The sequence below is a fragment of the Chaetodon trifascialis genome, chromosome 1 (assembly GCF_039877785.1).
Source record: "Chaetodon trifascialis isolate fChaTrf1 chromosome 1, fChaTrf1.hap1, whole genome shotgun sequence".
NCBI classification, from domain to species: domain Eukaryota; kingdom Metazoa; phylum Chordata; class Actinopteri; order Chaetodontiformes; family Chaetodontidae; genus Chaetodon; species Chaetodon trifascialis.
The window spans coordinates 20,337,483-20,364,152 of NC_092056.1; the positions used below are offsets into that span (position 1 = coordinate 20,337,483).

At 41.0% G+C, this 26,670-nt stretch overlaps 1 protein-coding gene across 1 annotated transcript in view; it reads right to left on the reverse strand.

The window, feature by feature from the left end:
- Positions 1-26,670, reverse strand: part of LOC139335431 (MAM domain-containing glycosylphosphatidylinositol anchor protein 1) — a 168,831-nt gene that overhangs the window by 51,689 nt on the left and 90,472 nt on the right. Inside the window, exons 5-6 of the mRNA XM_070969035.1 lie at positions 11,785-11,981; positions 9,736-9,868 (exon numbers count right to left, since the gene is read on the reverse strand). Of these exons, the coding sequence (XP_070825136.1) occupies positions 9,736-9,868; positions 11,785-11,981 (330 nt within the window). The remainder of the gene's footprint in view (positions 1-9,735; positions 9,869-11,784; positions 11,982-26,670) is intronic.

The window sequence follows — 26,670 nt, forward strand, 5'->3', positions numbered from 1 at the left end:
GGGGCTTCTTATTGTTTTCAGAAAACAAGCGCTGATAAAACCTCTATATGTTAGGCCTCGCTGTGCAGCATTAGGCAGCAGTAAATAGTCTTAGGTTTAGCAATCCAGCAGCTAAAGCTCCGGGTGTTGGCATACACTGCCCATATTTTCAGCCACAAATCAAGGATCTCTCTGTGCTCACTACTGCACTGTCTTATATGGAGCTTTAAACAGGGTTATCCTACAGCCTAATGACGGTGAAAACCCTGTTTCATGTACTGTAATTATACTTTCTAGTCTGATGTAAGACCGAGCACTTTTCAAAGCTATCAGACTGCTCCCACCACGTACAGTAGGTGGCAATCCTATCTGCAACATCTTGTAACAGGTTTTTGCATATCTTGCCACAGGGTGTAAATGGGGTGACAGAAGGGTAATGTTGAGAGAAATGAGCTCATGACCAAAATGTCACCCATTTGAATCCCTTGAGTGACTAGAAAAATCTTTTTGCTGGAGTAATATGGAAAGGTTTCCCCCTCCCTCGTCAGCTACAATAAAAACACCCTGGAGCGAAACAGTCAAGCCCCGGTTCTCTACTGGAGCTGCTTTACTGGTTACTAATCTGTGGTTGTATGGTTGAGTATATGTGTGTAACTTTACCTCTCTCTGAAAGTATTTTCGAAGTTATAGCAGCAAAAAAAAAAAAAAAAAGAAAACAAGGTCATTAGATTCAGTTTAAAATGTGCTCAGTCATCCTGCCACTTCGAATTATGAATACACTATATTCTCTATTAAGCTGCACGATAGTTCTTGCTTTTATATAGCAGTTGTGTGAGACCTCATAATATCTCTGTATTGTTTAGCATGCAGATACATAATGACATATCACTGTGAAAGTGTTTCCAGGATTATTTTTACTGTGGCTGAGAAGGGCAACAGCACACGCTGTAACAGCACAAACCATTCCATTAGGAGGAACGTGTCACAGCTTCAGTGCTCCTCCTGCAGACCTGGAGGACTTTCATTGTGTTGATGTGCAGCGTTTTTCTGTTGCATTTCTTTGTGTGTGTGTGTGTGTGTGTGTGTGTGTGTGTGTGTGTGTGTGTGTGTGTGTGTGTGTGTGTGTGTGTGTGTGTGTGTTTTAGACATTGTGTCGTTTCTTTGTTCACAGTGTATTTGCTGCAGCACGTTTTCCATTTGGAGCACGTTTCCATTGTTGTGTTTCTGTTGGATTTTGTACGTGTTTTTGAACTGGCATCGTCTCTGAAACAGCAGCATATTTCTCCTGATGGAAATGTTTAAGGGTCTTTGCAGTGCGCTTGCCCTCATTGGCCACCATACATTTTGGAGATAAAAGCCAACAATAAATGTGTTGCACAGTTTTCTCCCAATTATCCTTTCTGTTAATTCAGTTGCTTCATATATGCTTCTTATTTGTAAAACATCTCATCTGGCATGAAAACTAACGAATACAACACGTATGCACGCACGCACGCACACACACACACACAAAGTGGTGAACACCTGCTTTATTTGCCAATGTGAATTCATTCCAATTCAATGAATGAAGGAAGATGAAAGAGGCTTACATTCTCTAATAGGTTTAGATGCTTGTAGTAAATAAACAAATCCAACCTCAGAGTCAGATCCAGGCGAGCCGATGGCAATCTGAATAAAGAATAATTTGCAGCACTGTGTGCAGTCTGTCATCTGGGCCTATAAGTCTACCATTAGCCCTTAATGGTGGCTGGGAAAATAATAAGGTGTTCACAGTATTGTACATTTTGGAGCCATCTCTGAGGCTGCTTTCACTCAAAAATGGTCAGAAGTATTCAGCTGAGATGAAGTCAGCCCTTATTACTCACTTTTAATAACTGATAAAATTACTTAAGTCACGTACAGCATTAACATGTATTCAAATTAGCTAGAAAACACTGGTTATTTAGCCAATGAAATGTGCAGAGGGGCTCATAAGTATATTTTCTTAAAAATGATGATCCAGTGAATCTTAATTATGTGAACTTATAATCGCAATTCCATTATCAATCGCAATTCATATTATATTGAACCATTAAGCTGATGATACATGATGAATGAATGCATTTTTAACCACTGTGGTCCTCTTGAGCAAGGCATGCTGGATCTGTGAGTTCCAGATCAGACTGGTTGGACTAGACAGCTTGCAGATGTAAATGTGTCTCAGTCCAGAGAGCATTGAGCAATTTGTGCTCACTGAACCTTCCTCAGATTATTAAAAGATTAAAAAATCCTGTGATGTCATGCATTAGTTATGCATTATCTAAGCATGGGTGTGTGTTCTATTAGAAAGTAAACCATTTTATGTTGACATTTGTTTACCATGAAACATTTGGTGCTGTTGAACAGTCTGAGAATGCATTCATGAGGTTTTAAATATTAATATTTGGGTATTTTGAAGGAGCATACTCCAGCTGGGCTGTTTTAAATGGGCTCTTGAGGACAAAAAGGAGAATCCAGGCTTTTATCGACCTGAGAGAGTTAATCCTCAGTGAAAGACCGACCCCACAGAGTACAGGAAGCAATTCATTCCTCTAATAGACTTTATGCAGTACATCCTCTCATCTAATCTCTTTTTTAACAGATTGCAATCGCCGTAATGAAAGAGGTGCATGGAGGCTCAATGAAGTAGCTTTCAGATGCATGTTGGTGCTTATACAAGATTGCGCACAACATTGTGCACACACACAGACAGGCCTGTGCTCTCTGGATGGGTGACAAAAATGTGCATGCAAAAACACACACTAATTGGATCTATCCCTAGCTTACCTCACTGGTGATGGCTCTCAAGCTGACAAGAAATTTCACTGCTGTAACAACTGCAATCAGAACATAAATAGCACTGTCCACTTCCATTGTATCAAATCACAACGCTGGGAGAGTAAAACCCTGGAGGCCTCAGGGGCTTTCTAAGTGTTAAAATGAACCTCAGCGGAGGCTGTTTTGCTTCCTTCTTTGTTCGGAAAATACAGTTACAGTTAAGTATCAGTCAGCTGGGGATATATTGTAGCAAAACGCTGCATTTTATTATGATTGATTATAGTGTCATTTTAAGGTCCAATACGCAAAGAGAGTATGTGTGCTCCTCATGTGGTTTTCCTCTAAGTGCACTCGAGCCCTACATGAATTTAGAAGATGTGCGAGTCAGTTTAACTGGAGACTCGAAATTAGCTATAGGGGAATGTTAGTATAAACAAACAAATATTATTATTTTCCAACAAAATTAAACATCCAGGAACAGAAAAGGGCAAAATTTACAGCAGAGAGAAAGTCTAGTAAGAAGAAAAAAACTACGAGAGAACACTATATGTGAAGCGGGGGGGGGGGATTTGAGAATTATAGCTTCAATTTCCTGAGGATGCGTGGGTGATGGCAACGGTGGGATCAGCCAGAGCTCTTCCCAAAGTAATGGGATTTATGTGCAGCACAGAGGTTTACAACCAGGTAACAAATGCCTCTCTCTTCCACGCTCACACTTTCTCACTCCCCCTGTCTCTTCTCTCTCTGTCAGTTTGTCACCTCTGTATCTTCAATATCTGTGTCTTTACCTTCCCTTGTCTCCGTCTCTATACCTGGTTCTCATTCTCCCCGTATTTGTTGTTCACTGCATCACTTCTTCTCTCACCTCTATGCTATGTTGCCTACTTCAGATTTGCAGGGCTTAATTCACTTATGGGCTAAAAGCAGAGAGGTTATTGGGGAGAAATCAGCTGGAAATAAAAGCTTAAAGGTTTAGGCAGAGGGTTGTGCTGACAGGTGGTATCCGTATGTTTGTGGTTTGTACCCTGGAAGAGCGGGTGCCATCTGTACATCTGGGACGGCAGGGTGGCATCAGGGTTTGGAGACTGACTAGCAACCAAAATGTTGCTGTTGATCCCATCATGAGGAAATGTTCCAGGTGTGGTTTGGAAAATGGAGGACTGGTGGTTATAACCTCTATACACACACAGATTGATACCCTGAAGCAATGTGAGGAGATGAACCCCAGAGTATTTTATATCAGTGCACCGCAGGGGCCAACCAATACTCTGACCTTGAGGTATTCTATTTATTTAGGGATGATGTGTTCGGTGGAAACCGGACAGTTGAGGACAGCTATATAAATTTGAATTTCCTCATGAAATAAAACGAAACAATACTAAAAAAAGCAGAAAAAGTACGAGTTGGAAATGACATTTTGTCACAATAAAAGCACAGGTGTAATCAATCATCAGCGATGTTATTGGCAACACTACGCTGGGTGAAAACGTCTGACGTGAGAAAGGCTTGTGAAAACTGAGAGTGAATATGAAAAAAAGAAAATGATCTAGGAGAGAAATTCCTAACAGAGAGGGAAGAAAGTGTGAATGCACATGTGTAATGTATGTATGTGTGTATTCTTTGCTCTTTAAAAAAAAAAAAAAAAAACGATCAAAGGAGCCTTACAAGCAAATTGATTCTTGCCAGTGGTGTGGCCTTTTATCCCCACACTGATCCCCTGACTGGACTGAATCTGACACTGGTGGAGAAATGTCAGAGACGTTTAGGAACAGGACAGTGCCATAAGTCCTGTAGGAGGCCTTTAACGTCCACCCACAAAGCCCACACACGTAAGATTGTGGTTAAATATCTGAAATTATACATTTGTACGGAAACAAATAAATAGTGTCAGGGCTGAACAAACTACAGCTTTCAATAAATAACAGTGTTTGACTGTGACTGTGTTTGTTTCTTCTTGTCTTGACTCATTATGACACTTATTTTGACACTTGACACTTATTTTTTCTGATTCTCTGTCTCCCACATGACCGCTTTCACACATGGATTACACCCTCGCATAAAACTCACTGCACAGATGCAGTACTTTGTGCCACCGCAGAGGTTTTACAGCACTAAGGGTTATTGCAGATTGCTCATTGATCCTCAGTATTTCAGGTAGGAATTCATACGCAATAGGCTTTGCCACCTATTGATCTCATCATATATATTACACACTTGTATGACTGTCATATTATTGTGAAGGAATATTGTAGTAAGAGTTACAGTAATCAATAAAAGGCTGAATCAACTCTCCCGTCGTTCAGATTTACTGGCTGACTCAGGTTGTAAATTGCTTTAAAATACGGTGTTTGTGTGTGCGTGCGTGCGTGCGTGCGTGCGTGCGTGCATGTATGCGTGTGTGTTTCTTTCTTCCAACATACCTGCCACCACCATTATTGAGGAATGGAAACATTCTTTGCAGCATTGTTTGTTTCTTTGTTCCATTTATGTCAACAGAACAGGAGAAAAAACATTTTTCAGCATTTCCACATTAGCACTTTCTTACATAATAAGATAAGATAAGATATTCCTTTATTAGTCCCACAGTGGAGAAATTTCCAGAATTACAGCGCAAAGTGAAGCAGTTTTCTTCCAAGGCCAAAGTCTCTGATGTGTATTAACTGTGAATTGTTATCTAAACCTGGCAATTACTCATAATATGACAGTTATAAAAATTAAATTGTGCATTTCTCGTTTTCTCTTTTCATATGCAGAGCTGCTCTTTTTCACTGCAGTCATTATGGCTGCTGTACCCATTCACTGTGCAGACACCTGGCTGTTATATGATTGTATTATAGTACCTAGACCTCTGCAGGAGCCCACTACTAGAAAACATTTTCAGACAGATTAATAATTTACTTCACAGCACAAGTTTTAGCTCCAAATAAACTTTATAAAAATAAGTGATTGCCCTCTTTTTTTCTGCCTGTTATGTCATAAAACTTGCAAGCATCACGTTAGAAAAATAGCAGGCCACCATGTGTATCGGTTATGGTGGATGTGGTATTCAGTTATAGTGGAAGTCAATCTTATGTAATCTATTGTTTTGCTCCATCCCTCAAAACATCCAGACCTTGTTCCATTACCCCCCTCCACCCCTGCGCACCACCACTTTAAATAACATGACAAGCTCCGGAGCATTGTCCCCGTGTTCTCTTTATGAGAGGCAGGGGATGAAGATTTGGCTGCTGTCAGCAGTTACTGGAGGGGCTGAAGCCCTGTACTCAAATCCCAGGTTGGGATTATGATATAAAAATCAATCAATCCTCTTGTCCCAGTGCGATGAATCAGCGGGCGGTGGCGTGACCTAGTTGGATGAATCTAATCTAAGCAATGACTGACGCCACAAGGACAAAGCAAACCTCAGCGAGGAACAACAAAATACGCTCATTAGATAAACATTATGAAGGATAGAAAACAAAGCAGCAACTCACTGCTTGTTTTCCTCATTTACAATCTCTCCATCTCTGTTTTTATGTCCATCTGTCTATTTATCTCCCTCGCTCTGCCCTCTGTGTATCCAGTTCATTTTCTCTGGCCTCTGTCTCTTTTTTTTCCATGTTTCCGTCTGTCACTCTTGTTATTTCTGTGATCTGAGTCTAGATGTGATTTTCTGAGATAACATCATTGTGTTTACTCTGTCTGAAAAGCAGCATTATTCGTCTCGTGTAGCTGGATTTATTCTGTGTTCTTTATTCCCACTTTGCTCTGAGTGATGTGGGTAAAATGTGTTCAAGTACATGAGATAACTTGCTGACTTATATATCTAATATATCATGGCATCAATAACATTTACAGAGCACTGTTAGCACAGCAAATGTTTTCAGAGGGAGCAGTCGACTATTACGAATCTTTTGAATCAGATTAATTAACACAGCTGTGAAATGATGGAATTTGTGAGGCCTACTCATAAGAGAGCAGACAAAACCGAAAAGATGCGGTAGCTGTTAAGAGTATCTGAAGTTTAGTATATTGACACCAGGGTGTCAGTGTGGTGGCACAATGCAAGTTTTAGGACAATAGGAGTATAGCTTGGGGAAACATGCCAATGCAGGTGTAACTTGGGGTTAATTTTTAGAAATGTGTGTAAGCTAGACAGAAAAATACTGTAAAACTCTCTCTCTCTCTCACACACACACACACACACACACACACACACACACACACACACACACACACACACACACACACACACACACACACTAAGCAGCGTGTTTTCCATCACTCTGTGAGGCTGTGAGGTCCAGACAGATTGGCTGTTCTGGCAAGTGTCTGAGCCCGTATGCCAGCACCAGGCAGACTTATTGTTATTGTGTGTGTGTGTGTGTGTGTGTGTGTGTGTGTGTGTGTGTGTGTGTGTGTGTGTGTGTGTGTGTTGACTGAGCCATGGGGATACAATCGATCTCAACCACGGGAGTCCAAGAGCAGAGGACAGAGAGACAGAGGGAATGTGAGTGAAGAACACCCATCACGTACGGCTTGAGCACCAACACCTATTCGTTTTCCTTTTGTTTTGGAATAACACTATTTGTGACTGTTTTACACAAGATGTTTTGTAAAATTTAAGATAAGTTACAGTTACCACGAGTCAAAAATGAGCTCACTTGCACATAAATCAGAAACATTAGTTAGTCAGCCTTCCACAGCAAATTATCTGTCTGATTTCATTCTCCAGCTGTTTTCTCACATAAGATCCAAAGATACCCTTTTTCATACGTAACACAAGGAGAGTGAAACTGTCAGAAATACTTTGGTTTAGGCAGGGATGGTGCCTTGGTAGAGCGTGCAGACGGCAGGACATGATGCGAAAAGTATGCTGAGAAAAAAACGAGGCTATTGCTGTACCTTGAATTTGTCTGATCATTTCGGAGTGTGTGTAAACGGCTCCTCTTCCTCACAGAAGGATGTTTGTATTCTTCCAGTTTTCTATGAGTCGCATGATAGAAACCTCTTCAACATGGCCACTCGCTCACTGTGAATTCTCTGGACAATGACCCGTCCTGTTCACACATGGGCTCAATCGGACATGACACCGACTTAGTAATGGCAGGGTAAAGTCTGGTTAATGTTCGGCCCAACTGATTACAACATTTACATTCTCACATACAGCTCCGCCAGGTCATGTGTCGATAAGTTCAGGCCTGCAGTGCATGTGTGAAAGGGACGTCAGTCTTTCATTTCCTCATCTTTCTATATCTGTCTGCGACCACTTCTTCCTCACGGTCAGTCTTTCACAGAGATGCCAAACTGTTTTCTCTCCTCTTAACTTTATCACAAGGTTTGTTCTTTGAGGGTTCCTTTTTTCCCCACCTTCAGCTCACGTTAGAAGACTCCAGAGGGGACTTCATGTCTTATCTGAAAGAGGCCTTATTGCTCAATTGATAACCTCTCCTTTAGTTCAAAGTCTGTAAATAGAAAGGAAAAGTCTTAGGCATGAGTGGTCATCATAAAAAATAGAGCAAAAAAAACAAAAACAACTGTCTTTACTCTGTGTGTCACCGATATGTCAGACAGAGAAAAAGAATAATTTTCCATTTCTGTTTTATTTTCTTAAATTTATATTTGCACAATATTCTAGATTAACAGCCAAATGTGAAACTTCAAAATGACTGCTGTTACTGAAGAACAGTGTGATGTTACAGTAATATGAACGCCCTTTTTAAAGTGTTTGATTTTAATCCTTGCACGTCTTTTTCTACATCACATTCAGAATCACTGTCATCCCCAACATGTGAACTGAACAACACTGAATAGTTTTAGTTTAAATAACTTCAGGGGACATGCTTATTACCGCTGTCATGTCCATACGGTGAACGTGAAGCTTCCACCAGGGTTATGTGCAGGACTGTGTTTCCACCTTTGTGCTGCAGGCTGTAACTTCATATTTAACCGAGATACATGAGAGGATCAAGCCTCTCACCTAACTCTGAGCAAGAAAGAGTAATTCCCAAAATGTCAAACTATTGCTTTAAGGGAATTTTAATCTTTCATTTTCACCACCAGGCCGGAGATTTAAAGAAGCTGTGTTTTGGCCAAAAGGCTGCTTTTCTTACCTAAGCCTCCTTTAGTACTATATAAGTAATCATTACTAACTTCAGTGCACATCTATTCCGGCCTAGTGACCGTGAGAAAGACTGGATTAAGACCAGAGGCCCTGAACGGTCCTCTTATCTTCCAATGCTTCTCAAGCTTTTAGAAAACAAGCTTTTTTCATTAAATTGAACAACAAGGATGTTGCAAATTAATACACTCACACAACTGAAAAGAATAAAATCTAACTGATAATGGGTTTGAAAAAAACCCTATTGAGCATGTTTCTGTGGAGCAAGATTCACCAACGTGCATACAGACTGTGTGGGGTTAAGAAAATGTAGTAAGAACAGAGGGAGAGAAAATATCAGGATTGTCAACAGCCACAGTGTTGTCCTCGGTAAAAGAGTTGCCGGGTAGATGGTAGATGGCGTGCAGATGGACAGAGGGCTGCAGAGTGAATTGAAGATAACAGAGAGTGTGACAACTGAATTACAGCTGACGGCCCTGACATGAGATCTCGGCAATAGAAAAACAAGACAGATCGCGCACTGGGAGGCAGACGAGGAGATATAGAGGGTGAGAGTAAATTTGAGTGGAAAGTCAAAGGGCGGGGGATAAAATCCATAGAGAGAAATGAAAGGAAGACATAAGGAGACAGAGAGAGAGACAGATCAAAGGACGTGAGAAAACAAGAGACACAAGACAACAAGCATACTAAGACAAGTCAGGTGAGAAAGGAGAATGAAAGAAAGACGAAGAGCGTGCAAAAGTCAACACTTTGTGGAGGAAAAAAACTCGCCTTGGTGAAGCCATGTACTGTATATGTCTGTGCACACACAAGCCTTTCAAGCATTTGTTTGACCACAGTGGGAAAAAAAGCAAACTTACTTGTGGCATTTGTGAGTCTGAAGGTGACCGACTTATCTTCGATGTTGCACACATTGCGGACGGACACCTGGCATGTGTAATCAGCAAAGTCCTTGGGTCGAAGGTTTTTCAGCTTCAGCACCTTGGTCTCACCCTAGATGGGACAAAACAGAGGACAACGTCATGCTGAAATGCTACATTCTTAAATACTTTTATCTGGTTTTTATGAAAGTCTCTGAACATTAATCTAAACATAAATGTTATACAGCCACATTTCCATTGCATAACACATCTCATCAATGGGAAATCTCAAAGCTTTTTATTCCAGCCTTCTCTAAACTGGGTTGTAATCTTGTGTAAAAGTCACTTCAATTTTTGATGAGCCGCAGTGTGATAAACAGGGTCAAAAACACACACAGAGACGCATACATGCACACACACACACACACACACACACACACACACACACACACACACACACACACACACACACACACACACACATACTGTGTTTGTAAGTCTGACATGCCCTGATTATCAACCGAAGGGTCTCAGATCTACATATGAAATAATATGAATGATGAATTTCAAACAGCTTTCACATGAGACCATTATGGAAATGAAACTGATCTGATTGTCAGTGCAAAAACAAAAGCTAAATCCCTCCATCCTCACCCGGACTCTTCATAAAACAGTGTCTCTTAGCTTTCTGTGTGCTTCTCCTGTGGACATACACACTCTCTGGGGCACACACAGACAGTCACACACACACACACACAACTGTTATCAACATCACTGGGGATTTTTTCAGATCAGGAATGTGTGCCTGATACTGTATAGCTGTCTCTCTGCTACAGTCAGTGATGGACTGTGTGTCTGTGCGGCCGTGGGAAGAGCTCCGCTGGCTGGCTAATTGAACTCAAGGGGTTCTGCTTTGTGGCTGACTGATGCTTTGATAAGTGGAAAAAAAGGGAGCAGTTGTGTTAACACAACAATAATGCACTCGGACTGGGAGATCAGGCTTGGCGACTGCTTGTTTTTCTTTTTCGTTAACTTCTTGGCCATTGCTGTTTAAATGTTCAAGTGACTGACCACCTGAATGGATGCTCGGGGTAGTTTCCCTTCTTCTGTCAAGTCATGCACAGTGTTAGGCTTCATATTATGAGTTAAAATGTGTGAGCTGTGTCAAGCTTTATTCTGCACTGTACAATTACTGAGGACAAAATTGAAAGTGAGTCTTTATTCTGTCAGTACAATACATTTTAGTGTACTAGCACATGGTCTTTTATAACAGTATCACAAAAGGCCATTTGACCATTGGCTCAGCCTCATCCCCCATAGTTGTTGTTGCTACACCTTTTCTGCTTTCCATTGGCACATATGCAGTTTACAATGACAATAGGGGTCAGTTTACAATTTAGTAGCAAGATGATTATTGCAGATTTAGAAGATCGTGTGAAAGACTGCATCTTGCGTTAGAGCAGACTGTTTGATCCATTTCTTACACTTTTTCTCTTTTTTTTTTTTCAGTTATCATTTTATTAATCAGTGCCCAAGAGGTGCCCTCAGCTACCCGTCCACACTCTGTAACATGGTCAGAGATGGATTTGAGGCAGCCACCTTCTGGTTAACAGAAAATGACGTGACCCTTCAAAGGCTTTAAATGACGAGTGTCGCTCTTAATAGAGCCTGATGCACTCTGCCTCAGCATGTGGAGAAATCCACAGCCTGACAGACCTGCCATGTGACATTACATTTAAAGCCATTGGAGGATCGCTCTTCAGAAGAGGGGTTTAGTGAACATGGATTCAGCTCCTGTGACCCTGGAGCACCATAGTGCTTTAAGGGTGTTCATGAAGATGCTGAATGTCAGACAGAAACAGTTGGAAAAAAAACAGATAAAAGCAAGAGATTTAGACTGAAGACAAGAGCTAAACTTGAGCAGAAGAGGATACAATTCAGCGGGGAGGATTTTATGAGGCACTTCTTCAAAAGAGAGAGCAGAAAGCGCACCTGGGAGCAGCTGCACACCTGTCAGCGTGTCTGTGCTGTGTATGTGTTCGTGCGTACCTGAGTGTAAAGTGGCTCGTAGATGTCCACTCCATTGTCCTTGCTCTGTTCGATGAGCATGTTCCCACGTTTCCAGATGAATCGTGCGGGAGGGTTGGAGTTGACGGTGCAGCGCAGGAACACCGTCTTCTCCTGGTAGTAACTGCCACGCACATCGCTGATGGTCTGGTGCACCGTCAGAACTGGTGTGTCAAGGTCTGCAGAACACAGCAAAGGAACAATAAACAACAACAACGAGGCTCAGATATTGCTGCAAGGAGGGGAATATCGGTTAGTATATCCCAGAAGATTGTTCATTAAGGCCTTATTGTGTCACACAAGGTGCAGTTTTATAACAGCACAACTTCTTCAGAGTGAGTGTAGTTAAAATATCCTTCAGTCTGTGTGATGCTGTCGCCTTTTCTGTGCAAAACACTGGCAAAATGATGTGTGGCAGGGATGGGATTTGGTAACTGGGACACAATTGTAAATAAGGACAAACAAGTGCTGTTTGTTGGCTGAATTGTCCACCCAAACTGACCAAAACTATCCAAACAGTTGCCTATTGATCTTTGCTTCTAACGAGCACAAATGTCCAAACAATCTCTTATGTTTTGCCATTTCCCTCTCTAGCTGTGACTCTCTCACACACCAGATTTCTATATTTTTTCTGTCATTTTTTTCTCTTTCTCCCCACTTGCCTCGTTTCCCTGTACATTTCCTGCATGGGGGTGTCATCTTCCTTTTCCTCCAGTGGATAGGATTTCAGCTGCTGTCACGAGCACAGAGGCTGCTCCCCCCTGCTTTCTGCCATCTCTCCAAAACTCACTGCCACTTTCAGTCCTCATCACCATCCCTCCCTCTCTATCCCCTCCTCCTCACTCCTTGCCTCTATCTCTTTCAGGGCAGAGTTGTGTGTGTGTGTGTGTAATCTTGATTCTTTGCAGCCTAATTGGACTGTTGCGGACTTCAAACATCATGGAAACAATTTCTGCCAACACCAGGGCAGGCTTTTCCTCCCCTTTCCTGCCTTTCCATTTTACGTCTCGCCTTCCCACTCGCCTCCTCTTTTCTATTCTCTGTCACTGTCCCTCACTTCATTTCTCTTTTATTTAACCTGCTGTATGCTATCAAGACGGCATGGTGCAAGCTATAGAAAAGAGGTGAGATGGAAGTGTGGCTACCGTGTTCCCTGACAGCATCAGTTGCGAGAGTAGCGCGGCATTGATGGATGAGGGAGGGAGGTGTTTGTATTTTATGTATCTTTGGTTGAGATGTTTGAGAGTGCTGTTGAAAAGGGCACGACTCTCACACCAGGGTTGTGTCGCATGCAGGCACATACACATATATGCACACTCGACCTACAAGTGTGTTCAGCCTCAGTATAGCATGAGAGCACTTTTGTGGCGTGAAGGTTAGAGCTGTAGGAAAAGACTGGCATCGAAACACACAGAGGCAGCTTGAACTCAGTTCAGTCGATTTTTGTGACTTTAAAAAAAACCAAAACAGGGTCACGGGTTATGGAAAGGATAACCACTTCGTAGGATGTGATAATTATGATGCTGATATGATCTCACACACAGGTACAGTACACAGTAGCCTTGCCCAAATGTCGTGGAAAAGAAGGGTGAGTTAGTATGGGTATGACACTGCAAACGCTGAATTTTCTGAAGGGCCTTAACATCACATCTCTATGTCTTCCATGCTTTCGAGCACTCTGACTGTTTGTGTTGTGGCTCCTAAACTATGCAATATCTAATGCAGTGGTAAAAAGATCCGACCTTGCAATGACCTGCATGCTTGTTTTGTCCATGTCCACTGTTAAAGGAGCATCTCTATTCAGTGCTCCTGTAAGTTTTTTAAGAAATAATGGTTTTGGTTTTGAGCTTTTACTCTAACATGCATTTGCGTATTTTTGTAAGGAAATGTATTCCAATAATGTTACGTAATAATGTTATGTTAGACATTAATTGCATTAATTGCTTATTTCGCCATCTCCAAAATTTTGTAAAACAGAAGAAAATGCATGGAAGAGTCACAAAACAGTGCAGCACTTTAACTATACTGTGTCTAACCTAGCTAAGCTGCTTACTCTTTGTATTTTGTGTCTCTTTTATTTGAGATTTCTCAGTGCTTTAGTTCTATGCTCTGTGAGGTGCTCACCTGATTCCACCTGTTTCTTTTATCTCCCCATGGATGAACTTATTTTTAAAACGGCAACCCACAGATTGGAACAAAAAGCCCAGCAGGAAACTAGACAGTGAGGTACCACCAGTCTCTCTAAAAGCCTCTGCCAGCAACAGGCCATCAAACCTGGGCAGCTATCAAAGATATCCACCTCTTGGTTCAGCCATGTGTGCATGTGTGCGTGAAAGAGATCTGGCAAAAGAGCAAGCACCTTTGTATACTTCAATTTGTGAATATGCGCATGCATACATGAGTGTGTCTGTGTATTTGTCCAAGACTGGCATCGGATTTCTGTATGGTTTTCACAGATCATTTGCAGCGCAGGGGGAATCCGAGCTGACTAATGCCGCGGCAGTGTGTGTCTGTGTGTGTGTGCGTGCGTGTGTCATAGAGTGAGTGAATGTGACTATCTGCTGTCATTCTGTCTGTTTTGTGACACTACGAAAGTGGAGAGCGACAGATTGACACTGACAGATGCAGATACAGACAAGTGGGTACTCAAGAACATCACATAACTGCAAATGGACAAAAGCTGCACAGTCACTCAGACATTCACATTGTATGTTCATGTACAGCCAAGAGGATTCTGGTAGCATAAATGGAATATTAATGGCAAACATGGGGAAACATAATTCAGTTGTTCTGCCAGTATCAACACAATCTGGTGCTTTTGTGCACCGCCAAAAAAGAAAACAAAACTTACATTTAACATCATCCCAACTGCAGCACATAGATCTGTTCCTGCTGGCCTCATATTTCTAAATTCCCTTAGTGAGGTCATGGATAAAGCTAAGATAATAATTTTAAAGCCTTTTTTCCCACATGACAATTGTTTTGTTAAAGTTTTTATAATCCAAGCTCCCAGAGTGAGTCTAACTTTACTCAGTTTAGACCCTTAAGTAAATAGACACACAAGATGAAACTGCAAGTGTACAGAAATACAATATGAAACTTTAATGAAGCTTCTGATTTCCCCAAAGTCCTGCCTTTGCACACAGCTTAGATCAATTGCACTGCACTGCTTTTGTTAGCCACAGCTTTTAATGTACATTTACGCATCCAAGCCACTTCAAGCCACACTGGGGGTCTGGCATTTTTTTCTGCTTAGACACCACACATTGCTGCTGACACAAAGACCTTCTGGCTTAGAGTGTCGCCCTTAGCTTGGATAAATACCTGTGGATAAAGCACGAGATCACATATCTCTGATAAAGTTGATACCATGGGTTAAAAAGCGACACCTGCCCTCTGTAACCCAACGATAGCTAATCAGAATAGGAGCTCCAAGACGAGCCTTTGCATGTTTGTTCTGGATTACATCCTGTTTTAAAAACAGGGGTATTAAGAAGGAAGATTTGTCTTTTAATAATAAAAAAAGAAGCTTCTTTTCTCACATGCTAAATTATCAATGAATACAAATGCGGATTTAATGACACATACAGCAACTTCCTTGTAGTTACTGGTCAGCAGTCTTTTCAATTGTGATTGAATTTTACACAAACGTGTGCTTGTTTGCACAGATTTTCCTTCTTGGGGATTTGTGCTTTATTGTACAGTTGTCTGTGAGAGACTAGAAAGGATAAAAAGATGGTGGAAGAATGTTAAAAACACAACACACTCGCTTGAAGCCCCACACAAACGTACAAGGTCACAGTCATGGAACTGACCTGCGTTACCTGAACTACCTGAATTCTCTGATATTATTTTTAACATAAACTCAGACAGCAGAAACAGACAGCAGCTGGAAACTGGAAAACTGTAACATCTACATTTGCCACTTTATCTGCTGCTGTTTTAGCTCTTGAATATTTACATAATGGCAACCACCTCAGTTAAGATCATACTTCATGAATAAATTTGACTTCACTTCATTTAAAAAAAAAAATTGATAAAGAAAATAAGAAAAAAAAGCATATCTCTGGCACGCTGCCTTATCTGCTTGACTCAAATTAATTCAAGGAGGGCAATTCAACACTGTGTTTCATACAGTCGGGATCAGGCAACCAGATCCTATTAGACCAGGTGCCTGTTAATGAAATTCCTTTATCATTTAAAATAAATATTTTTCGCATTTTCCCTCTGTTTATTCAGAATATTCTCTAGTCCCAGTTCATCTTAATTATATTAACAAACTGATGCAGGGAATCCACTTATACACCAGCGTGTGCTTCAAATATACCAAATTGTTTGAGGTGTTCCCAAAGGGTTTATACAGAGCACAAATTTTGTTCAGGTCTTCCAATTATGTTTACTCTGGAAAATGATGTTTGTTGTTTTAATACATATTGCAGGGCATACTAACTGGCAGAAAGAAGCACCCATGACTTTGTTTGCTTGTTATCTGAGGGATCAGATGATCAGATGTGTGATGAGAATTACAAGTGCTGGACAACTAGTGAATACGCTGCCAGCAAATGCGATAAACCCAGTGGAGAAAATGCATGTCAACAACAAAAACAGCCTTTTTTTTATTGACCACCAGACCTTTCTAAGAGTTCATCCGCTACATTTTAAAATGGTTTCACCCTGTTCCAAACCTCTTAGCCCTGCACAACAGATTAAATCTTGAGTGACGACGTGGAAGAAATAGCTATTATTATGATTTAATTTCACAAACTCAACATCTGTATGCCTCTACAGTATCTTTCATAGACTCTCTGTAATATGTCTGCATTCCATCAGTTCTTCACAATCACACCTCAGAAATCTCTCTGAAATAACGAGAGGAGCCATGGCAATGATGGAAACAGAGATTTACTCAGAAGCAACCCGTCTGAGCGGTCACGGTTGACCGAGTGTGTTTTTGTAACAAGTTGACCTCTGCTGGGTGCTTTCCCCTGCAGGAGGACGCCCTGGACTCCAAATCCTCTTTGATTTCCAATAACATGTCCTGTACTCTAATAGCTCTCCAGGAGTAGATGGCCATTAGGGGACCAAAGAGAAGATGACAGGTTCAATTGAGTGTGAGCATGCAATGGAGGAGAATAAGGTGTGGTGCGGTGTGTGTGTCGATCGGGTGAGGGGATGTGATTGTGTGAGTAAGGATAGCCATGTTTAGTACTTATTGTATAACACAGAACATAGTGTTCTCTCCAGTAAACAGAACTGTAAACATTGTAATTCACCAAATGTCACTGCAGAACCATTATCAATATGCTGAATAATAAGTAGGAAAGAAAACTGTGCATGTATGGAAGATAGAGGAAAGGGAGGGAGAGGATGTAACCCTATTTGTACTGAAGGTATGTGATATGGTGGCGGTTCTCTATTCAACACGGCACAATAGGTGTTGCTGCATAGGACACTGAGCACAAGGCTTATCAAGATACGCTGAGGAAGTGTTTCATTTGTGTGGTCCTCACTGTTGATGCTGGACAGCATTTCAAGAAACTAGTCCACAAGAAAAAACAGGGTGCATGCCAGTGGGCTTCCTCGATGGTTCCTCTCTCCTCGCTTGACCTGGAAAAAGCTTGGGTCCTTCATCATGAAGGCCGTTCCAGTGCTCCTATTTCTGCTCCGAGGAAACACGAGTGAGGGGACTCCACACCAGCCTTTGCGGGAGTCTTTTATCAGACCGACACACCTGTTCATTGCAAATCTGTTGGTAATTGGATGCTGCAGCTCATTGGAATGATGTGATACTACATAAGTGTGGTTTCATGGTGAAGTGGACGGACTAATCACACACTCAAGTTAAGACTCCCATGTTTTGGATGGCACATTTTCAGATTCACTGTCTAGTTAAAAATCTATAATATTATCACTGTTTATCAGGTGTGAAGTGAGATATATTTACAGAATTTTCACTTTAAAATATAGAAAATATAGAGGCTAACGAATAATTTTACAAAGCATACACATTCTAATCCTAACTATAGAATAAAGAATATTGAAATAAAATATCAATAAATGCAGATGCAAATAATGGTTTAATTTAAAAAGCACATTCTGCCATTTGAAATGTTTCGTGTGCATTCAGCATCTGAGCAGTTTATTACATTTACACACTGTGCTTTTGACTAATCTGAGCATAAATACAGCATATTCAAATGTTCAGCTATGCTAGTGGTGGTAATTGTGTTTTGGTGTTTGGAAAAACAAAACCTCCAAACCACCAAAGTTGGACAAAGCTGAGTAGCAACTGATCCAGCTGTGCTGTGCCATCATTTCAGATGACGGTTTGTTCTGCCTCATTTCTCATTTCCTCGATTTATCCCTCCTTGCATCTTTCCTCGCACCTGTAATAGGAGAGCCTAACATGCTAGGAAAGGATGCAACTGAGGGAAACATGGATGCAATTAACAAAACTCGGATGTATGATAAAAGTTTACAGTCACACCAGCAGCTCTGTGAGGCTTTACTTGGGCAGTGGTGCTTTGGGCTAAATCCTAACGTCTGCATGCTCACCATGGGAATGTTAACATTCAGATGTTAGGCAGGTGTAACGTTTAACCATTTTCATTGTCTTAATTTAGCATGTCAGCATGCTAACATAAAATTTGGCCTGATGATGGAGCTAGATGAAAAGTCACAGGATCACCAAAATTACAACAGTTCATCCTGAGGGGGTAATGACTGAAATTTCATGGAGAATCTCCTCAGTAGTTGTAAAGATGTTTCACTCAAGATCTTGAATGTCAATCACATGGTGGCACTCAAGGAAACGTCAGGGGGTCATAAAAGTCAGTAGGAGTCATCCTCTGGGCACCTTGGATGTTTGCACAAGATTTCATGGCAATTCACAAAATAGTTGTTGAGATATTTCAGTCTGGACCAAAGTGCCAGTAAATTAGTTTTCAATTCAAATCAAAAAGATTCATTAACCACTGTCAAATAGCTGTATGTATTTTTCTTCTCTGCAACAGTATATAACATGTACTTTTATCTAATCTGAGGATATACAGAGATGCAAGCAAGCAGCTACACTGTTCTTATTACATTAGCATGCCTGAACAGTGATGGTCAAAAATAACCATTTGCTGATGTTAAATTAATTCATAAAAATCCTGAAAGATGACTCCATCTTTTGTGAAGAAAGGCAATCATTTTCTGATGGGTAATTATGTGATGGACATTTGGATGTAATCAAAACTGGTACAGAACAGCAGAGTCCAAAGACATTTCAGTCTGCGGTAACAAGCGATCATCAAACCAACTACAGAAAAAACAACTCTGTCTCTTTTATTCTTTGGCACACACACACACAACATATTGAAAACACATTATAGGCTATCAACCACACACACACACACACACACACACGCGTGCACACAGAGAGAAAAGCCTGTGCATACAGAGAGGCACAAACAGAGGCAGACTTGCCGTTTGATCCAGCTTTGCGTCTCGTCAATTATTCAGCATTCTGCTCATAGACATCGCCTTAAAGAGGGCATAAAACATGCACGAGGCCCACATTTTGAAATAACAAGAACATTGGCTGTGTTTAAAATGCAATGTTGAGAAGTAAAGATTGATTCAGGCTGACTTTTTCTGCTCAGTTTATTTAAGTGTACCAACAAAAATCACTGGACTTTTTATTTTTTAACCTCACTAATCATGGGTCTGTGCCTCTCTCTCTCTTTCTTCACTGATGCCTCAGACATGAGCCAAAAAACAAATGGTGGAAGAGAGGAGAGATGAAACAAGAAAGGACTTTTCCAGCCTACTTATTATCTTTGTATACAATCAGAGGAACTGGATCTGCAATGTATTCTGCAATGAGCATCAGCAGTGTGATTTATCTAAGTGTACAGATGAAGAAAACCTGGACAGATCCAATAACCACTTTTCATTCATAGCAAACTAGGTGAAGACATTTGTTAGGTTTTTAGGATTTCAGGAGTTTTACACATGCAAACCCAGAAACAACATATATGCCAAAAAAGCCAAAACATCATTCTACCTTTAGAGCTACTGTCTCTCCAGAGCACACCAGGAACTCTTAACTTTCCCGATAATTACAAAGAATGTGACGAACACTGCAGTCTGCCGTGAATATACAGCAGCGTCTGGTCTTACATCCCGTGTGTTAGGTTTAACAGCAAAGCACAGGAGCCTGTGTTAAGAAGAATTACACAATGAGTCTTCTCTCAAACTAACCCTCATGAATTTGCTGAAAATGGCGCATTTTCGTTGAGCCAGCGCGTTATGTACAAGCCTTAATTATGCTTTTGTCAGCAAAGAGCCTGGGAAATGTTATTAAACATTCATGATGGTGAGACTCTATTATTTTAGGGCCATAAAAAGACTAATTTGGGCATGGTTATTTACCCTGAGTGTGACAGTGTAGCTGCACAGCAGTGGTGACAGCAGAGAGGGTGTTAAGGGACAAAGAGGCATAGTTCACTCACTCAACCTCCGGGCTAAAATAACATGTACACACACATGCAAAAACACACAGGGAAACACAGTTATGCAAAATTTGGGCTCACACATTCAGACATGTTTGTGCACATACACACAAACACATACACACAAACTCCTCAAGGCCAAAATAACACATGAATCTCAGGTCCCTCACTGCAGCCCCCAAGGGCAAAAACATGAAAGTCCTTCTGAAGTTATCTATGGGGAGCAGAGTGGATGCCCTTCTTACTCCCTGTCTGGGCACACGGACGCCTGGGTCGTGGTGTGACAGCTGGGATCTATACATCACTGTGTGAGCATGACAGGTTTAAGAAAAAGAGCATGATGACATCAAGAGTCATGTGTAGCTGCTCCTTGAAGGTAGCAAGAGAAACACACAGCTTCTTTTATACTAGTGCGCACATATACACACTTAGACAATCCACTCGTTCACACACACACACACACACACACACACACACACACACACACACACACACACACAAACATACATATGTGGGAGCACACTCAGATGACAGATGCATAATGCCCAACCCCTTGGCTTTGTCTTGCTGTATATTTAATTAGCTTTGTAGCATGCAGAGCACTGCGGACCACAGCAATAGAGAATAAGGAGGACACATATAGATACGCACACAGTGATATAGGCTGTTGCTGCTCTTATAATTATCAAATTGCTTGTGTTTTATTGTGTTGTGTTGAGGGATGAACACTCGGCTCAGGGGCAATCTGCACAATGCCTTTATTAAAGCAACTCTAGACCACTTCTGTGGGCTCCTGCTCAGATACTTAAGTGGAATTCTGGCACAACTTCATTTTCATTGTCTTTTGGGTAACAGGAGACAGTGTTATATAATTTTACAATATATAAATAAATTAAAAAAAGCTTGGAAACTCCCAATGTGACAAGAAGACAGGAAACACAGAATGCACCACATCTCATTACAGTCTCAGTGAGATGCTGGGATAGTTTTTTTCCCTTTCAGAAGTTGTTTTTAAGCACACAATGCAGAAGACAAACTGCAAAAACAAAGCATTAGATAGAGTTTTATCATAATAAATCTGGTTGAAAGTCATTTAAACAACACATGGCATCCCATTCACTTCTTCAAAGATATTGATCAGGAGGCACTGACCACCTTCAAAGCATGCGTTAGCGTTACTCCTACAGTGTGGAGTTTACAAGCAGAGCGCCTGTGCTATTTTCTTGACTTGTGTTTTTGTTCTCACTGGTTTCACCACAGCCAGGCTGACCTTACAAACTCATGGAGGTGACTATAAAGGAGAGGACAAGGATATTTTGCCACTCTTAACTTCCAGGCAGCCATTGGATGGGTGTGTGGTTTATCATCCTCTGCTTCTCCTTGGCCTAATGAAACCACCCATTGACTCACCCTCCATCTGTTACATCCATTATTTCATATTCCACTTAGTAAATTAGTATACCAGATGCATTTATAATGTACAGTGTATGGTTTTAGAAGCAGGGCAGTGAATGTTTTGACAAGTTTGCCAGTCTGAGTAGTTCCATTTGATCAAAATAATACAATCTGAGCTGTGTATGGGTCTTAAATTCCAGCCACTCTGGTGTTATGACACAGAAACTGAAATACATGATGACAAGTCAGTGGATATCATCTAAATAACTTGCGAATACAGATATTAACATTGTGCTGAGTAATAGAGATGTATCAGTTACATATGTGGTAATTTATTGTCCCATACTGTCATCCCCTCACAATTAGCTCTTCAAACACCACAGCAAAGGTATTACCTAATACCTTTGCACCTAATAACTGGCAGGTCAAAGGTTCAGCAGCGCTCAGTGGCAGCATAACGAGCCTTCCCATAATGCCATCCAGCAAGACACTTAAAATCCATCTGCTGACTCAATAAATATGTAACTGCTGCATCTAAACACCTGGAATGTACATTTGGACTTAGATTTTTTTTTTTTTTTTTTTTTTCTTTGCTAATTTCTAAAACTGGCTTTTGTTACTCCAAAAAACAAAACATACAATCAAACATGTTTCAGAACAAATCTGAGGTTAGATGATTGTAATCTGAATGGTCCAGTTGTCCCCTCATGGACCATTAGGGAGCGAGTAGGAGTTTGTACAGATGTCTTATACTGCAGCCACATTAACCATTTATTTAAGAGGGACACAAGGGAATTTAACACATGGTCTGTATGACCTTCACATGACTTTATAGGGTCAAAGGTCTCATGGGAGTCTGCGTTTTTCCACAATAATGCAATATTATGAGCTGTGGATGTTGAGTCAGAGTACAATTCAATTTACTTGACAAATACCCATGAAATACTCTATATAAATTGTTGTAATATAGAATAAGGCCACTCATAGCTGACAGGGTAAATAAATAAATATGATGAAATCTGATGGAACAATGAAATGACAAAGCTACTAAAATTCACACACACACACACACACACACACACACACACACACACACACACACACACACACACACACACACACACACACAGTCTTGTGTGTCCAGTTGTATTGCTTATGCTGTGCATGCTGTCACTGAAGTCTCCCTTACATTCCTCACAGGTTGGGACTGTGGGATAGAAACATTTGTTTCATTTTGTTCTACATAAGTCAATAATTTAGTTTGATCTCAGTGTGTGTGTGGCCTTACAGAAAGGACAAAGTTGATCTGCAAAAGTCGAACTCCATCTTGAAGGACCTGCTCTATGAAGCTTTTCAGGGCCAACAGTCCACCAAGTGTTATTTGAGAAACTGCCTACAGTAAGACTCTTCACAGAGCTTATTAAGCAACGCTTTGAGAGAGACTAACCCTGCCTGCCTGTGACTGTGATGGTTATTTCCTACTATGCAGACTGATTTGTGTGGCACTCACCACCACCAGCTCTGCCTGCACTCAGGAAGTGCTGAGCTAGCCCACGCTTAACAAAATTTAACACCTTAGCTTTGTGGTAGTGCACCCACTGGATATCAACTTCAGATTTTTGCTGGGTTTATTTTCTGGTTTATTTCCTGCTTTCTTGACATTCTTTATCTGTTTGTGTGTCTTCCAGTTTTTCTGTACTTCCCTACTTTTCCTACAGTGGCAGAGATGATTTCCCAAGGCTGGAATACTTGCAAAAGAATTGCAGACCTGTTTTGAACTGATTTTTGGTTGGGGACTAAAAGTGCAGTATTATTCACTTGCTGTGATTCACTCGGACTGAGATTAAAAGCTTTTCATTATTCTGTGTCTGTATTTGCACAAAACATACAGAAAAAAAAAAAAAGGTTTCCAAGGTTTTTATTTCAGCTAGAATTTGATTTAAAATGTTGTCACTGGGTTAAAGGGATACATTCTCACATTCAGTACAGTGAAACTACCCCATTAACACAATCCTAATTCCAAAAAAGATGAGACACAGAATGTGATAATTGCCCGATAATCCTTCTTGACATACACTCAAATGAACACAGTGCAAATACAATATATGTAATGTTTCACCTCATCAGTTTCATTGATTTTTGTAAATATCTTATCTTATCTTATCTTATCTTATCTTATCTTATCTTATCTTATCTTATCTTATCTTATCTTATTCTGACTTTGATACTGCAACAAATTTCAAACAAGTTGGGACAGGAGCAACAACAGACTGGGAAAGATGTGGAATGCTCCAACATTCCACAGGTAAACAGGTTCATTGGTAACAGGTGACAGTATCATAGTATAGTATCATCAGTATATTGTAACGTATGTGTGTGTAGCTACTTTATGTAAGTCACAGACTACCCCAGTGAAGTGCTTCATGCCGCAAATAAAAATAGACTAGTGAACAGTCCTTTCACAGCCAACTCCCTCTTTCCATCACTATACATTATTCTCTGTATCGGGTTTCTCTATATTTCTCAGTCTCTGCTAACTCTGACTCCCATCACAATTCAACTTCTTTTCTTCCTGAGCTGGATCTTGCTTCAGCATGAAAGAGACAGCTGCTTGCAGCTGATAAAAAACAGATCTGTACAAAGTAATTGCCTCCTCAGGTGATGCAGGTTTATTTGCTCCATTGATTAGGTATTTATCTGTTGACATATCAGGAAGTTTTCTTGCTCTTTCTCTCCCCTTCACTTAGGTTTATAGTAGATTTTACACAAAGGCTGACAGAGGCACATGAAGAAACTCATTTACATACCGGCTATGACTTTCTTTGTTCTTGTAATGTTTTCCTACATTTTTCTAATCTTGGATCTTTTCTATGTTTCATGGCTGTCTAATCCTCTAGTCTCTGCCCCTTTGTCTCCATCCTCAACCTATTTCAATTTTTTTCTATCTGCCGATGCCGAGGCTGTGAGCCTGCCGGGAGGCACCTCCCATACTTTATAACACTGCCTTCATTACCCAGCCCGCTGCAGCTGGCCATAAATGAAAAAAACTGAAGATGTGGGAGGAGGGAAGGGAGGAGAGCAGAAGCAGAGGAAAGGAGAGGACAGGGTCAAAAACCACAGAACAAGTCAATTGTGAAAGAGACAGAAAGGTTAGAAATGAAGCAAGAGAGAGTGAGAGTGAGGGAGCTTGAGAGGGAGCAGGAGGTACAGTGTACAGACACAGGCTGAAAAGGTAAAAAAGCGGGGATGAGCAAAGCCATAAAATCTAAGTTGGAAGCTATTGGAGAATGGTTGGATGAAAAATGCCATTGCCATAAAATAATATTAGAATTGGTCTGGCCTTATGGCGCTGATGAATACAGATGCTGCCCAGCGGGGTCTTTGGCTGGGGGGAACTGGCTAATTTGAACAGCCATCCTACCTGTGAGGGCGCTAAAAAATATTAGAGGAAAGGAAATGAATGGTTCACTGTCAGTTGTTTAGTTTATAGCCCCACTTTTCCATCTCATAGCGGGTTAGGTGTCAGACAGAAGTCCCTCTTGCTAAGAATAGCTGCCAGCGGGGTAGTTAACCATGTGTGCAGGATTTATCATTAATATGCCTGAAATGAACTACAAACCCCAGCAGAAATGGACCCGCAGCACCTTTAAACAAATATAATGACACGAATCAAACCCTCTTTCAACCTTGCCCACAGAAATTAGAGTGTATTTTACCCCCATTCCACTTCAACACATCATCAATAATTCCCCCAGAGGGACCATGAGTAGCAGGAAATTGATGACAGCTGAGTCAAAAGGGACCACCTGAAATCTGATCAGCTATATTGACTCAATGATATTGAAAAGAGATACAGATGTCTTAATTACCGCAGCATCATGGTAATGCCATTTTAGCGCATTTGAATTGATTTTAAAAAAGGCCATCAGCAAACCATAAGTCCATTTTGATCGCAGGGGAAGTGAATGAAATGAAAATTATTCTCCTTAATGCCTTTCAACACAGATCAATGGTACAATTTATGCCAAGACTGAGAAATGTAGATAAATTATGCTGTAAGAAAACACGAGCGGTATGTAATCTAATCTATGTCATTCTAATGAAGTGGGGCTGTTGTTGTTATACCAGGCCTATACTGAAAATCCATCTGTGCAATGCTACTCTTTAAGTTGTCAGTCCTTCTGCACAGCAGCCACCAACATATTTTTAGCAAATAAGATAATATAATATAATGGGTGGCACGGTGGAACAAGTGGTAACACTGTCACCTCCCAGCTAGAAGGTCCGAATCTCGCTGTGGGCGCCGGGGGCGTGTCCTCCACCATGCCTTTGGTGCCTGCTGCTCGAGGAAAGGGGCCTGTCTGTGTGGAGTTTGCATGTTCTCCCCATGTTAACCTGTGGTTTCCTCCTTAAAAAAAAAAAAAAAAAAAAAAAAACCCAGAAAACATGCAAGAAGATCGCCACCTGACCAATGGTGACGAAGGAAACTGGGTCCCCGGGCGCCGGTCAGATGGCAGCCGACCACTCCTGGTCTTCCGCGGAGGAAGGACTGACCAGGATAGGATAAAGGCGGAAGACAAATTTCACCAATTTGCATGGCATGTTCAGCGTGTCTGTAAAAATGTGTGACAAATAAAGGGGATTGTCCCTCTGCTGCTGCTTCTTCTTAATCCTTCGCTGCGTCATAATATACACGTTGCAACTGGTGGCAGCATTCTAAAATTGATCCTATATCAACTTAAAGTGTTTCTGCTCGTACACGTCGTTCTTTCAGTTCCTTTCTTTCATGACTGTCTGACTTTCTTTTACATTGTCAGCGCCACAGGAAATCCACCATGGACCACTTGATTTATGCTTCATTCCAGTGTAATGGTAATTTTCCCTAAGAAAAATACCAGTGTGTACTTCAAGAGCTGGTGGTAAGGTCAAGATAATTTCAAGCCTACACTACATTGTATAACCTTCAAGAGAGACT